Source organism: Prionailurus bengalensis, chromosome B2 (genome assembly GCF_016509475.1).
Source record: "Prionailurus bengalensis isolate Pbe53 chromosome B2, Fcat_Pben_1.1_paternal_pri, whole genome shotgun sequence".
Taxonomy (NCBI): Eukaryota; Metazoa; Chordata; class Mammalia; order Carnivora; family Felidae; genus Prionailurus; species Prionailurus bengalensis.
Window position 1 is genome coordinate 880993 of NC_057349.1, and position 16498 is coordinate 897490.

At 36.9% G+C, this 16498-nt stretch overlaps 1 protein-coding gene across 1 annotated transcript; it reads right to left on the bottom strand.

Moving 5' to 3' along the window:
- Positions 1-4827: 4827 nt before the first annotated feature.
- LOC122490571 (olfactory receptor 2J3-like) lies at positions 4828-5806 on the bottom strand. The gene has a single exon (XM_043593219.1). The coding sequence runs from the start codon at positions 5764-5766 to the stop codon at positions 4828-4830; it is 939 nt and encodes a 312-aa protein (XP_043449154.1). The 5' UTR covers positions 5767-5806.
- Between the last annotated feature and the right edge of the window lie 10692 nt (positions 5807-16498).

Below are 16498 nucleotides of genomic sequence, written 5' to 3' on the forward strand. Positions count from 1 at the left end.
GACAAAATTTCACACACTTTCATGATAAACACCCTCAGCAAACCAAGAATAGAAAGAAGCTTTCTGAACCTGGTAGAGGACATCAATAAAATACAGCTGATAACATCATTATTGGCAAAAGACTGAATACTTTCCCTTAAGATTGCAAACAAGGCAAGAATTTCTGCTGCCAGTTCTTCCACTTGTTAGTAACCCAGACTTCATAGCAGGTGAAACATGGAAAGATAAAGAAATAAAAGGCAGAGCGATTGGAGAGATAGAAATAAAAGTCTTTATTTGTGGATGACATGATCATGTACTTGGAAAATAATAAGCAGTCTATGTAAAAGCTACCAAAAATAACATGTGCATTTATCACAGTCACAGGATATAATGTCAATTAAAAAAAAATCTCAATTCTAGGGTAGGAGTTAAAATGGTGGAGTAGTAGGGGGATCCTGGGCTTGCCTCATCTCTTGAACACAGAAAGATCAACATCAAATCATTTCAAATACTAGGAAATTGATCAGAGGATTAAGAGAACAATCTGCATAACTAGAGGGAGAAAATGAGGCAGGTATAAGTGCAGAGTGTAGAGTTGGGGGAGAAAAAAGCTGTGGTGCCATGGAAGGGAGGGAACCCTTTTCCCAGAGAGGAGAGGAGAGGAGAGAGGGGGAGAGAGAGCAGTGTGTCAGGTTCATGCAAGAAAAGCACACCCCTGAAACCATTGACTGGGGAATTAAGAGAAAATGACTATGGCAAGTTTTGCAAACAGTGGAGCTGAATTTGGGAGGTTTTTGAAGTCTGAACCATTCTCCAGAGTCAATCCAGGTGAGCAGCTGTGCTCCTAGGGAGAAGGAGGGTGGAGGCCTGGAGGTGGACAGTGGACAGCATGGTGTGGGGATCCCCAGGGTTGCACTGGAAAGCATGGTTCTACTTCCTGCTATGCATTTGGAAGAGGTTATATTGCCTCCCCAAGGACAAAATGGCACCTTTGAGCAGCCATTCAACAGCAGGAGACAGAGGCACATGCAGAAAGCATATAAGCTGTGTTTTCGCTGTGCTTTACCATAAACTCCAGGCTCCTGCACAGCCTTGTGTTCTTTAATAGGATGAACAAACTAAGGAAGAAAGAGAAAAACAAACATAAAAACACACTCTTAAATACAGAGGAGAAACTAGTGGTTGTCAGGAGGAGGTATGTGGGGATGGATGAAATAGATAAAACGAGATTAAGAGGTACAAACTTCCAGTTATAAAATAAATAATCTATGGATATGAAAAGTACAGCATAAGAAATATGGTCAATAAGATTGTAATAACATTGTTTGGTGACAGACAATGACTACACTTAACTAACATCGAGTAATGTATAGAATTGCTTAATCATTGTGTTGTACACCTGAAACTAATATAACACTGTATGTTCATTATACTTTAATTAGAAAGCAAAAAAACCCACAATGAGATATAGCTATAAACCTACTAGAAAAGCTAAAAGAATAAAAATTGACAATACCAAGTGTTAGAGAAAATGTGGGCAGTTGGAACTCACATATACTGCTCTTTGCAGTGATCATGGTACAGACACTGTGAAACCATTTTGACAGTTTCTAATAAATGTGAACATATACTAGGGACATGATCCATCAATTCCACTACTATGCATTTACCCAAGTTAAATGAAAATTACGTGCCCACACAAACACTTGTCTACTAGTTTTCATGACAGCATTATTCATATTAGGAAAAAAGTAAATACTCCCAAAAGACTATTATCAGACAAATGAATATATTGTGCATTATTCATACAATGGAATTCTAGCCATCACTTAAAAGGAAGGAGCTACTGACACATGCATAAATTTCAAAGACATCATGCCAAGTGAAAGCCAAACTCAATGATTACTCACTGTATCATTATATTTATATGACATTCTAAAAAAGAACAACAACAAAAGAAAGAAAAGTCTAAACTATAGTGAAAGAAAACTAATCCCTGCTTAAAGCTGTAGGTAGACGAAGAGAATTAATTGCAAAAGAGCACAGTGTTCTTTTGGGAGTCAGGGAAATGTTCTATGTCTTCATTGTGTGATATTTACACAATTATACATTTGTCAAAACTCATTGGACTGTACATTTTAAATGGATGGATTTTACTGTATGTAAGTTATACTTCAATAGACCTGAAAAAAGAGAGCCCTTTATCTGTTGAAAGGCTGGAGTGGGGACTCCTGGGTGACTCAGTCTGTTGTGCATCCAACTCTTGGTTTTGGCTCAGGTCATGATCTCGTGGTTTCATGAATTCGCATCGGGCTCTGCACTGACACTGTGCAGCTGCTTGCAATTCTGTCTCTCTGTCTTTCTGTCTGACTCTCCCCTGCTCATGCCTTTTTTTTTTAAGAAAAGAAAGATGAGTGCTACATGAGGTATTCCAAATGGTTGTATTTCCAGGGAGGTAGTAGGAGTCCATGTTTTCATATTTTGTAAAATTTGTGTGATATGTAAAGGGATCCCATCACATGATTTAATATTAAAACTATTATTTAATAAAAAATATATTATATATATGAGCCTTACTTTGTGTATAGGTTCATGGGACTCTATCTTGTATCAATGTTCATGTCTAGTAAGAGATTAAAAAGAGGATGAGAGAAGAAAACAAAATCCACAGAGAGGGATCCAAGCACAGCAGACCATGTAATAGTAATGCACTCAGGAGCTTAGGGGAGATCCTGCACTTTATGTTCTTAGTTTTATAATTCACTTAATAGGATCTAGATCTTAAAAGAGGTGATAAGCTAAAACTTTAATATCTGAATTATAGCTAAAAAAGTAATGAGTTTCCTTTTTTCCTTTTTTAAAATTTATTTTTTGAATCCACGTTAGTTAACATTTACTGTAATAATTTCATGAGTAGAATTTAGTGATTCATCCCCAACATATAATTCCCAGTGTTCATACCAACACCCCTTCCTTCAGATACTTCACCTAATTGTTCCATTTATGAATTCTCATTAGTTGGCAGTATATAAATAACAATTTTAAAAGTTATTCCCACTATATGTATATGTCTATACATATAGTGGAAAAAATATGTATATACATTTTTAAGTTTTTTTAAAAAGTAGAAAAAGAAGAGAAGCCTACCTGTACTGCATTACTGGAGAGTCTCTCCCATCCATGACTCACCAGTACTATTATCCACCACTGAGAGCGATAAATTAAAGAATATGGACCAATTTCTTTTTTAACATTAAAAGAAAGAATAACGATGTTTAAAAGAAAAGTTTTAATGTACTTTCAATATGTCATTAAGAAAGCCCAATCAAAACAAATTAAACACATATCACTTTCTTTGGTTTTATTGAATAGTATCATCTTACAGGAATTACAAATAGTTATTTATTTTTCAAGATTTATGGCCAAACTCCTTGTTTTATTTTAAATTTAATTAATTAATTAATTAGTTTATTTATTTATTTTGATATTTTTGACAAACAGAGAGTGGGGAGGGTCAGAGAGAGAGGGAGACAGAGGATCCCAAGTGGGCTCTTCACTAAGAGTGGAGAACCCAACATGGAGCTCAAACTCTTGAATTGTAAGTTCATGACCTGAGCCGAAGTTGGACGTTTAACCGACTACCTACCCAGACACCACTTGTTTTAAATTTTAAAAAGCTATCCCAATTTATTAGCACTGTGCCCAGTGACAAATTAAGTCATATAATGATACTTTATTTTTTTATCTTATATTGTTATTTCCCCCACCAGAAAATGAGTTCTATTCAATCAAAAAGAGTGTTTTATTCATCTATTTCAACAAAATTCTGAAATCTAGAAGATATTTAGCTACCGAGGTAAATGAATAAATGAATGAGTAGATGAATAATTGGATAGGAGAATAAATGAACGATTTTGAACAGATATTTCTTTATATTGTTCAACGTGACAAGCATATAGACCCATAGAATAAAACACTATCATATAGTATCTGAAAAAAAGTATGCTTCAACCAAAGAATTGTCATACATCTTTTCACCATTTAGCTAAATTGAATGCCTGTGAATGACCAAAAACTCCATTCATCTATGTCTTTACTATAGTGCTCCCATCTTTTTGTAGATATTATTGCTGAGTCCATAATTTAGCACATTATTCTTATATTTTATTTATTTTTAAAGTTTTTATTTATTTATTTTGAAAGAGAGAGAGAGCCAGTGGGGGAAAGACAGGGAGACAGAATCCCAAGCAGGCTCCACACTGTCAATGCAGAGCCAGATGTGGGACCTGAACTCACAAACCGTAAGATCATGACCTGAGCCAAAGTCAAGAGTCCAATGCCTAATTATCCTGAACCACCCAGGCTCCCCTTAACATATTATTTTTAAAACTCAGCTCCTAGTGAAAACTGGGTGGCTCAGTCAGTTGAGCATCCAACTCTTGATTTCAGCTCAGGTTATGATCTCACTGGTGAATTCAAGCCCACATGAGGCTCAGTGCTTTATGGACCCTGCTAGGGATTCTCTCTCTCTCTCTGACCCTCCCCCACTTGTGCTTTCTCTGTCTCTCTCAAAATGAATAAATAAACTTTTAAAAAGTCCCTAATTTCTATGGACACTAAATATGGAATTATTAAAGATTAAAGTGTTACAAATCAAATCAAAAAGTTACCTCTAGATAATGTTTTAGAATTAGTCAATAAAATGAATCCAAAGTTAGGACTGAACTTTCTTCTATGCTTTCTGGGTTGTAGACTAAAATAAGTATCAAAGAAAGAGGGAAACCACCTTCCAAGATGGACCAGACTCTGAACAAAAGTTGCAGGATAAAAATTGTGATCTCTCTGTCACAAATCCCACTCCCATCCCACTAGTCTCCTTACTGCCCCTCTTACATCTTTGTTTCTGAAAGTGTAGATTAGAGGGTTGAGGCTAGGCGTAACAACAGTATAAAAGAGGGCAATGAACTTGCCTTTTTCTTGAGAACTTCCTGATGGTGGCTGCAGATATATGCACAAGATTGGAATGAAAAAGAGAGACACAACCATAAGATGGGATCCACATGTTCCAAGGACTCTCTGAAGTTTGACTGATGACTGCATCCTAAACACAGCCAGGGCAATGGCAACATATGAGCTGAGAATCAAGATGAGTGGTATGAGGACGAAAATGGAGCTCGTGATCAGGAGGGTCAGTTCATTAGCAAGGGTATCAACACATGATAATCGCAGCAGTGCTGGAACTTCACAGAAGAAATGGTCCACTTGGTGATGTCCACAGAGGGGGACCCAGAAGGTAAAGGAGGAATGAAGTGCTGAGTTGGTAAAGCCACTGACCCAGGAAGCCACAGCCAACAGGTGGCAGAAACGAGGGTTCATGATCACAGTGTAATGCAGCGGTCTACAGACAGCTGCATAACGGTCATAGGACATGACCACCAGGAGGACACACTCTGTGGTTCCCAGTGCAAGGACAAAGTAAAGTTGAATCATGCAACCGGCATAAGAGATGGTCTTTTCTGGGCCCCAGAGATTGACCAGCAACTGAGGGATGGAGCTGGTGGTGTAGCAGAGATCCAGAAAAGAGAGGTTTGAGAGGAAGAAATACATGGGAGTATGGAGACGGGCATCCAGGCATGACAAGACAATGATAAACAGGTTGCCTATCAATGTCACCAAGTAGAACATCAAGATAAGCACAAAGAGAACTACTTCCAGATGAGGCCAATGTGAAAAACCCAGTAGAATAAAGTAGCCTTCAGAACTTGCATTTTTCCCCATCATCATTCATTTTTTCCAGTACCTGACGAAAGAACCATAAACTCAAAGGCTGATAACTCAAAGGTTGTTAAACACTGGTCAGTAGTGTGGGGAAAAACCTATGCCATTTCCAAAATGCTCTTGTTTCAGTAACATTTTTATAGTTTTGTTTTTATTTTTCATTCACATATTTTTTCCTGTTGTAGATAAGATCAATAACTTCTGAAGTGAATGAGTTCTTTTTATGAATCACTAAATTGCTATTGGATAAATAAAGATTAAAGATTAAGTTCCATAGCCAGGAAGACAATCTTCATGAAAAACAATCTTTTTAACAAAAAAAAACCTTTCAATTTATTCCTCTTTTGTGTATTTTCAGGCCATTTCCAATTTTGTGGTTACAAAGAAAGGAATATCTCTACTCTTAATAATCTTACATATAAATGAGAGCCTACCATGAGATGAAAAACAACTGAGTACCAACTTTAAAAGGTTAATATTTGGTGAAAAAAATAAATTTCAATTGCACTATGGTTACAGGAAGAAGAAAATATTCTTATTCATTTATGTATGCTAACGACTTATTTTTAGACAAAAAAGAAATATCATCAACGGAAGTATAAACAAAGGCTCACGTGTTCACACATACATCCCAAAATGAGTATTCACACGATGAGCTAAACTAAAGGTCTTAATACTAATTGAGACGTGAAATAAGGAGGATTCAGTGATGGAATACTTCCAACCATAAATGAGACTAGAACTAACTTTGAAAGACCAAAATGAAATTACAGAATTGAAGAAAATTGCAGAGGAAGCAAAAGGAAAAGGGAAGGTGTTTAGAGCAGGAAGCTGGACAGGAACCTGTGGTTCTTGGGACTAAATGTGAATCCCAGGCTGTGAGGCTTGGGCAAGAGCTGGAAAGACAGTTTCCACAAAATTTCACATGCTTTAGGACAGCAGCTAAGACATGTGAATTCTAAGTCATAATTTATAATTATTCCACATTTTTAGGTTTTCTACAATTTCAAATTGAACTTCTGAATAGAAAACTCACTGATTTTTAATAGGCAAAGATATGTGAATATTGCATAAAATCCAGTTGTAAGTTTCTTTTATACTTGATCTTTTGTGCTTGTTTATTTTTGTGAAAAATAAAGTTTAGGAACTCCAATGTATATTAATAATTTGGTTTTCGTTTGCTTGTTTTCTCTTTTGTGTTACCAATCTTTCATAGAAAATACTAACACTTTATAATTGTTGCTAAAAGATAGAGTAACCCACATTTACATATTCCCAAATAGCTTTGCCCCAACACATCTCCCCTCACCCTCTGACAAAAGACAGCAATCACAAATTCAGGCAGAACAGACCCACATACAGTCTTTTGAAGGACTTTAACTAGCTCAAATATTATAATATTAGCATTTTTAAAAGATGTAAGGGATGTCTAATTGGTCAAATTACAGCTGGAGAGACAGGAACATTTAATGTGGCCCAAGATTATTAAGATCGATTCACAGATATATCTATACACCATTTTATATTATTCGTAATGTAAGTGTCATTAACCTCATGAGGGATGGTGGAAATTTTCCAAGTGATTTTTTTTCTTATTTTCCTAAAATGAGAGGCAATACACCACAAAATATTTTAACTCAAATGTTGTGGGTATTTTCTCTGAGGTAGTCAAAACTGTCTTGCCTTACAAAGAAAGCTGTCTGAATTCCTTTGTACATTAATTAAAAGAAAGCAGCAGTTGTGTAACATTTAACTGCAATACCAGCCATTGTTTAGCATTCTCCTAGAAGTGAAAAGGAATAAGAGATAAGGGACAAACTATCCAGAATTCATAAAAAGAGAAATTTAGAGATTTATGTCTTGATTTTCTTCTTAGAGGAAAAGAGGGAATGAAGGCCCTATAAAGGTAGCTTTAGAATTGTGGAATAAAATATCTTCTATTCTTTGAAGTCAAACATCATGGGGAAAATGGGTGGCTTAGCGCTCTCTTTTAACCCCAGCGTCACTAACAGACATTCTCCTAATTCCTTTCATGTCTGTGTCTTTGAACTAAACCTAGCTCTTATCCAGGGCTCTCTCAGCTTTTCCATACTGACCTTCATATATTTGTCCCTCTCCCCACTGTTCTCTTCATGCTCTATGCTTTACCATTTACAAAGCAATCAAGCTCTCTGGATATCATGCAACCTGAGACTATCGACCTAACTGCCTTCCTGTACCAACTGTGCTAATGTTCAAAATCTAACCATGGAAAGCAGAATCTAAAACAAACTGTGGCTATCATTGTCACAGAAAAGAAAGGCTGAGCTTGTCAAGGAGATGTGTTTTGAGCAGAATGCAAGAATTCTTTAGGGCATTTAAGGTATTAGGGGATGGAACCCTTATCCCAGAGCAAATAAGGCCTTTAAGGAAACAAAAAGAATAATGTGACTTTCTTTCCTTGACTGGGACCATGGGGAAGACAAATCCCATAATTGCAATTAATACCCTTCAAGGAACTGTCCAGGTTAGAGCAGTGTAATATTCACAAGAAAAAAACTCTTCACAGAAATGCCTTCAACATGATGTTGTCCTTGTACTGGGACACCACAGAACTTATTACCAACCAGTGGGGTAAAGTTACTTTGAATTGTATTGTCAATGAAAGGAATGGGTTCTGCTGATTCACCTGATTTTTCCCCTGCCCCCCATGGCGGTAAAGCCCAAATTTGCAGGACTACTGGTTAGAAGTAGGGGAGATTCAGGAGCCATGAAACAGAAAAGATGGAATACATTAAAACTCACCTTTTCGTTATTAACCTGGTGCTTTTTGAGAGTGGAACTACACCTTTTATGCTTTCCTGATTGTCGTATAGAATCAATTACAAGTTTATGCCTTAAAAAGTTTAGAAAATCTATGTAGGAGTATTTACAGCCCTAACTCCACTCCTTCCCTCAGCTTAGTAGACAGCTGCCATATCTATTCTCACTCCAACAGAATTCTGGTATTTCATTCTCTGGAGAGGTCTCTAAACTGCAGGTTGCTAGCCCATACCTTAATTAAACCCTAAACCTACCACTAACCCTAACCCAAAACCATAATTCCTAATCCCTAATTAAAATCCTAACCCAAACCTAATCCCTAGAGAGGTCTTTGACCTACAGGATACCAGGCACATAATATAACTCTGGGGTTAACACTAACACCTTCCCTAAACCTAGCCCTAAAACTTACCCTAATCCTAGATATGAGGGGGTAAAATGTGGTATATATAGATACAATGGAATATTACTCAACCACAAAAAGAATGAAACCTTTTGCAATGGATGGAGCTAAAGTATTATGCTGAGTGAAGTAAGTTTATTAAAGAAAAACAAATACCATATGATTTCACACATATGTGGAATTTAATAAACAAAACCAACAAGCAATGGGAGAAAAAAGAGAGAGGTAAATGAAGAAACAGACTCTTAACTATAGAGAACAAACTGAGGGTTATCAGAGGGAAGGTGGGTGGGGAATTGGTTAAATGGGTGATGGGGATTAAGGAGGGCACTTTTTGTGATGAGCACCTGGTGTTGTACAGAAGTGCTGAATCACTAGCTGCTACACCTGAAACTAATATTACACTGTATGTTAACTGGAATTTAAATAAAACTTTCAAAATTGAAAATAATCCAAATATCTCCAAACCTTTTATATTGAACATTAAAGTGATCTCTACCAATTTTGTTTATTATCTCAAAAATCTTCCATTAACAACATTCCTTGGCTTCCCATTAAAATCCCTCTGTCAGGAAGGGATTTTTGTTTCCTAATAACTAATCACACTGCTAATGCTATGGCCTGTTTTCTGTATTGCATGCTGACTCATCTGAGTCTAGCAAGAGTCACAGATATTCATTTATTTTTATTTTTTATTAAATATAATTTATTGTCAAATTGGTTTCCTTACAGCACCCAGTGCTCATTCCAACAGGTGCCCTCCTCAATGCCCATCACCCACTTTCCCCTCTCCCCACCCCCATCAACCCTCAGTTTGTTCTCAGTATTTAAGAGTCCCTTATGGTTTGCCTCCTTCCCTCTCTGTAACATCCGCACCACCCCCACCCCATTCCTCTCCCCCATGGTCTTCTGTTAAGTTTCTCAGGATCCACATATGAGTGAAAACATGGTATCTGTCTTTCTCTGCCTGACTTATTTCACTTAGCATAATACTCTCCACTTCCATCCATGTTGCTACAAATGGCCAGATTTCATTCTTTCTCATTGCCAAGTAGTTTCCACTGTATGTATAAACCACATCTTCTTTATCCGTTCATCAATTGATGGAAATTTAGGCCCGTTCCATAATTTGGCTACTGTTGAAAGTGCTGCTATAAACATTGGGGTACAAGAGCCCCTATGCATCTGCACTCCTGTATCCCTTGGGTAAATTCCTAAAAGTTTTAGGTTTGTATCTCCCTTATTCCCTCCAAACTCTAGCAGTGCTGTGGTTCTACAATGAGCCAAATTTATATCACTTGTCTTTCACATTTGAACTCTGTCTGTGAACATTTGGCTTTATATACTGGCTTCCAATTTTACACTGGTTCTTCATGCCCCCCTAATAAAGATAGCAAACACTTCTAGTGCACTTAATAGGAGTTAGACTATTTTAAATTTTTTAAAAATTGTTTTTAATGTTTATTTATTTTTGAGACAGAGACAGAGCATGAATGGGGGAGGGTCAGAGAGAGAGGGAGACACAGAATCTGAAGCAGGCTTCAGGCTCTGAGCTGTCAGCACAGAGCCCGATGCGGGGCTCGAACCCACGGACCGTGAGATCATGACCTAAGCCGAAGTCAGACGCTTAACCAACTGAGCCACCCAGGTGCCCCGGAGTTAGACTATTTTAAACACTTTACATATATTGACCCTTTTGATTCCCACTGTTACCCTACAAGGAAGGCTAGTCTAATTATCAACTTCCCGAGATGAGGAAATTGAGGTGCAGAGAACTTAAGTCACTCATCGACTACACAATGTGAGCATGGGAGGCAGCATTTAAAACCAAGTATGCTGGCCCCAAAGTTAGAACTCTTTGTCACTTTGATGTAATATTAAAGTTCAGCCGCACACATTTTGCAAATATATGTGAGAGATAAACCACTGCCATACAAAGCCATGTTCCATTAACCTAAACCATTAGAGTCTCTTGTGATTTTATAGAGAAAATATGTTATATTCTGTTTGTATAAGGATAGGAAAGTGCAATATATTTTGTTATGTATGTTACATTAAGATTACACAATATTAATCTCAAAATTTATTTTATTATAGAATTTAATCATTTTTAAAAATATTTTAAAACTTCCAAACTCATTCTATGAGGCCATGATTACCTTGATTCAAAACCAGACAAAGACCCCTCTAAAAAGAATTACAGACCAATATCTCTGATGAACATCAATGCACAAATTCTCAACAAGACACTAGCAAACCATTTCCAACAATACATGAAAACAATTATTCACCATTATCAATGGTATTTATTCCTGGGCTGCAGGGATGTTTCAATATTTACAAATTAATTAACGTGACACATCACATTAATAAAATAAAGGTTAAGAACCACATGATCCTCTCAATAGATGCAGAAAAATATTTGACAAAATACAGCATCCTTTCTGGATAAAAACCCTCAAGGAAGTGGGGATAGAAGGAACATAACACAACATCATAAAGGTCATATACAAAAGACCCACAGCTAATATCATTCTCAGTGGGAAAAATCTGAGAGCTTTCCCCCTCAGGACAGGAACACGACAAGGATATCCACTCTCACCACTTTTATTCAACATACTACTGGAAATCTTGGCCTCGGCAATCAGACAACAACAACAGCAAAAGTAATAAAAGGCATCCAAATCCATCAAGGATGAAGTCAAACATTAACTCTTTGCAGATCACATGATACTCCACCTAGAAAACCTGAAAGACTCCACCAAAAACCTGCTCTAATGGATACATGAATACAGCAAAGTAGCAGGATATAAAATCAACATAGAGAAATCAGTTCTATTTCTATAAGCAGTAGAAAGAGAAATAAAGGAATTGATCCATTTAAAATTACACCAGATAAGGGGTGCCTCAGTGGCTCAGTCAGTTAAGCATCTGATATTTGGTTTTGGCTCAGATCATGGTCTTGCATTTCGTGGGTTCGAGCCCTGCAGCAGGCTCTGTCCTGCCAGTGCAGAGTCTGCTTGGGATTCTCCTTCTCCTTCTCTCTCTTCCCCTCCCCCACTTGCTAACTCTGTCTCTCTTGAAATAAATAAATACATGTAAAAACAATTTAAAAATCAAAAAATTACACCAAAACCCATTAAATACCTAGTACTAAGCCCAACCAAAGAGGTGAAAGATATGCACTCTGAAAACTCTAGAAAGATTATGAAAGAAATTGAAGAAGGCAAAAATAAATGGAAATACAGTCCATGCTCATGGATTGGAAAAACAGATATTGTTAAAATGTCAATACTACCCAAAGCAATCTATGCATTCAATGCAATCCCTATCAAAATACCACCAGCATTCTTCACAGAGCTAGAACAAGCAAACCTAAAATTTGTATGGAACCATAGAAGACCCCAAATAGCCAAAGTAATGTTGAAAAAGAAAACCAGTTAGAGGCATCACAATTCCAGACTTCAAGCTGTCTTATAAAACTGTAATCATCAAAATAGTATGATACTGGCACAAAAACAGACACTTAGATCAATGGAATTGGATAGAGATCCCAGAAACAGACCTACAAATGTATGGCCAGCTAATCTTCAACAAAGCAGGAAAAAATATCCAATGGGGAAAAAAAACAATCTTTTCAGCAAATGGTGTTGGGAAAACTGGACAGTTGCACGCAGAAGAATGAACCTGGACTACTTGCTTACAACGTACACCAAAAGAAATTCAAAATGGGTGAAAGACTAAATGTAGGACCAAAACCATCAAAATCCTATAGGAGGAAACAGGCCACAATCTCTTTGTCTTTGGCCACAGCAACTTCTTACTTGAAATATCTCCAGAAGCATGGAAACAAAACCAAAAATGAACTACTGGAACTTCATTAAGATAAAAAGCTTCTGCACATGAAGGAAACAATCAACCAAACTAAAAGGCAACTGATGGAATGGGAGAAGATATTTATAAATGCTGTAATGGATAAAGGGTTAGTATCCAAAATCTATAAAGAACTTATAAAACTCAAATCCCAAAATCATCATCATCATCATCATCATCATCATCCAGCGAAGAAATGGGCAAAAGACATGAACACTTTTCCAAAGAAGACATTCCGATGGCTCACAGATACATGAAAAGATGCTCAACATCACTTATCATCAGGGAAATACAAATCAACACCACAATGAGATACCACCTCACACCTGTCAGAATGGCTAAAATTAAAAACTCATGCAATAACAGATGTTGATGAGGATGTGGAGAAAAGAGAATACTTTTGCACCGTTGGTGGGAATCAAACTGGTGAAGACAATCTGGAGAACAGTATGGGGGTGCTTCAAAAAATTTAAAAAAATATATTTTAAATTAAAAGTAGCAATTGCACTGCTATGTATTTATCCAAAGGATACATGAATGCGATTCAAAGGAGGCACATGCATTCCAATGTTTATAGCAGTGCTATCAACAATAGCCATGTCATGGAAAGACCCCAAATGTCCACCAACTGACAAATGGATAAAGAAGATGTTGTATATACACACAAGGGAATATTACTCAGCCATCAAAAGAATGAAATCTTGCCATTTGCAACAATGCAGATGGAGCTAGAATGAATTGTGCTAAGCAAAATAAGTCAGAGAAAGACAAATATCATATGATTTCACTCATATATGGAATTTAACAAACAAAACAGATAAAAATAGAAAAGGGAAGAAAAATAGGGTAAAAACAGAGAGGAAGGCAAAGCATAAGAGGCTCATATACAGAGATCTAAGGTTTGCTGGAGGGCTTGGGGAGATGGGATAAATGGGTGATGACATTAAGGAGGGCACTTGTTGGGGTGAGCCCTGGTTGTTATATGTAAGTATGAATCACTAAATTCTATGCCTGAAACCATTATTACACTATAAGTTAACTAACCTAGATTCAAATGTTTAAAAATTGTGTATTTTATATAGTTTTATATACATATATGACACTGATATAATGTTACAAAAACATTACATAATAACATACAAGCATTGTATAATAAATATTATATTACATATAAATATATAAACATTATATAATAATACATACTCAAATATGTGCAATATATGCATATATAAATATAAACATTATATAAAGTTTATATATGTATATGAAATAAAGTTCACATTATGATTACTCTTGATCACCTGTAGAAGAGTCACCTGTTCCAACCTTCTCTATCCCTGATACCTTTCATAAGTAAGTACCCCCTTTGAAATATTTTGACTGTTTCTTTTGGCATTTAACTATTTCCAAATAATACACTCAAACTGCTAATTATTATTTTGTTTAGATAATATCTACTAAATCCAACCTGAGGAGGCCTATCACCTTCTTCTCCTTTACGTATCTGTAATTAATTAACAAGCACACTTACTCTCTTCAGTGACAACATCCTCCTGCACATGGGTGCCATCATGGAACCTCCCTCCCGTAATCATCATCCTAAAATCATTTTCCATTTTTTTTCTGTAGTAATCTGTGTTAGTGGATCCCATGCCTTCTTCTTTCTTGTGAAGCGCATTCTCTTTTGGTGATTTTCTTAGCTGTGACAAATATAGTTTGTATTCCATGAATGTCTGATTGAGAGAAGTGGTTTCCATTTGTGCACTGATCCTGGCTTCCTGATCAATGGATTGCAAACAGAACAATATGATTTTGAGTTCAGTAAACCTGGTGACAGCCTACCATTTCTGCCAATAATTCTCCTGCCAACATGACATCACCAAAGAGTTACAGAGATCTTTCAGTAATGTAACCCATAGACATAGAGATCTACATAGACATAGAGATCTACTCTATAAAGAATTCAAAATTTGGGGTGCCTGGGTGGCTCAGTTGGTTAAGCATCTGACTTTGGCTCAGGTCATTACCTCACAGTTTGTGAGTTTGAGCCCCACATCCAGGCTCTGTGCTAACAGTTCAGAGCCTGGAGTCTGCTTCAGAGTCTGTCTCTCCCTCTCTCTCTGACCCTCCCCCACTCACACTCTGTCTCTGTCTGTCTCTCTTTCGAGAATAAATCAACATTAAAAAAAAGAATTCAAAATTTAAGGAAATTTGATGTGCTGTGGGAAAACACAGAAAAACACGTCAAAAATCAGCAAAACACCATATGAACAAAATAAAATTAACAAACAGACATATATTGTTAAAAGAACCAAACAGAAATTCTGGAGGTGAAGAATACAATAAATGAAATGAAATATGCAATAGAGAGTATTTACATCAGATAGATCAAAGAGAAGGAAGAAGGAGCACCTGAGTGGCTCAGTCAGTTGGGTGTCTGACTTCGGCTCAGGTCATGATCTCAGGGTTCATGAGTTGAGGTCCCTGTGCTGACATCTCAGAGCCTGGAGCCTGCCTCAGATTCTGTGCCTCCCTCTCTCTCTGCCCCTCCCCTGCTTGTGCTTTGTCTTTCTCTCTCTCTCTCTTGAAAATAAATAAACAGTGAAAAATTTAAAAAAAGAGAGAGAAGGAAGAATCTGAGATTTGGAAGGTAAAAAGTTTGAATTTACTGAGTTAGAAAAGAATAAAGAAAAAAGAATGAAAAAGGATGATGAACGCCAGTGATCTATGGGATGCCATCAAATGAAACAATGTGCAAACATGGATGGAACTGGAGAGTGTGATGCTAAGTGAAATAAGCCATACAGAGAAAGACAGATACCATATGGTTTCACTCTTATGTGGATCCTGAGAAACTTAACAGGAACCCATGGGGGAGGGGAAGGAAAAAAAAAAAGAGGCTAGAATGCGAGAGAGCCAAAGCATAAGAGACTGTTAAAAACTGAGAACAAACTGAGGGTTGATGGGGGGTGGGAGGGAGGTGAGGGTGGGTGATGGGTATTGAGGAGGGCACCTTTTGGGATGAGCACTGGGTGTTGTATGGAAACCAATTTGTCAATAAATTTCATTAAAAAAAAAAAAGAATGTGCAAATTAATGCAGTTCCAGAAAGATAAGAGAGGGCGAAGGGAGAAGAAACCTTATTTAAAAAAAATAATGGCTGAGAAATTCTTAAACCTGGGGAGAGATTTGAATATCCATATTCAATAGGCTAATATATCACCCCATAATTTCCATACAAAACTATCTTCCCTGGGTCACTGGGGTGACTCAGTCAGTTGAGCACCTGGTTCTTAATTTCGGCTTGGATCATGATCCCAGTGCCATGGAATCAAGACTCGAGTCAGGCTTTGCACTGGGCATGGAGTCTGCTTAAGATTCTCTCCCTCTCTATTCGTGCCCCTCTGCCCTTCCTGTGCTCTCTCTAAAATATTTTTTAAAGTTAAAAAAACTATCTTCTCCCAAACACATTATAATACAACTGTCCAAAATAAAAGACAAATAGAGAATCCTAAAAGCAGCAAGGAAAAAAAAAAAAAGATGGTAACCTACAAGAGAAATCTGAAGATTTCTCACCAGAAAGTCTGTAGGCCAGGAGAGAACAGGATAATATCGTCAAACTGCTGAAAGAAAGAAAAAAAAAAAGCTAAAGAATACTCTA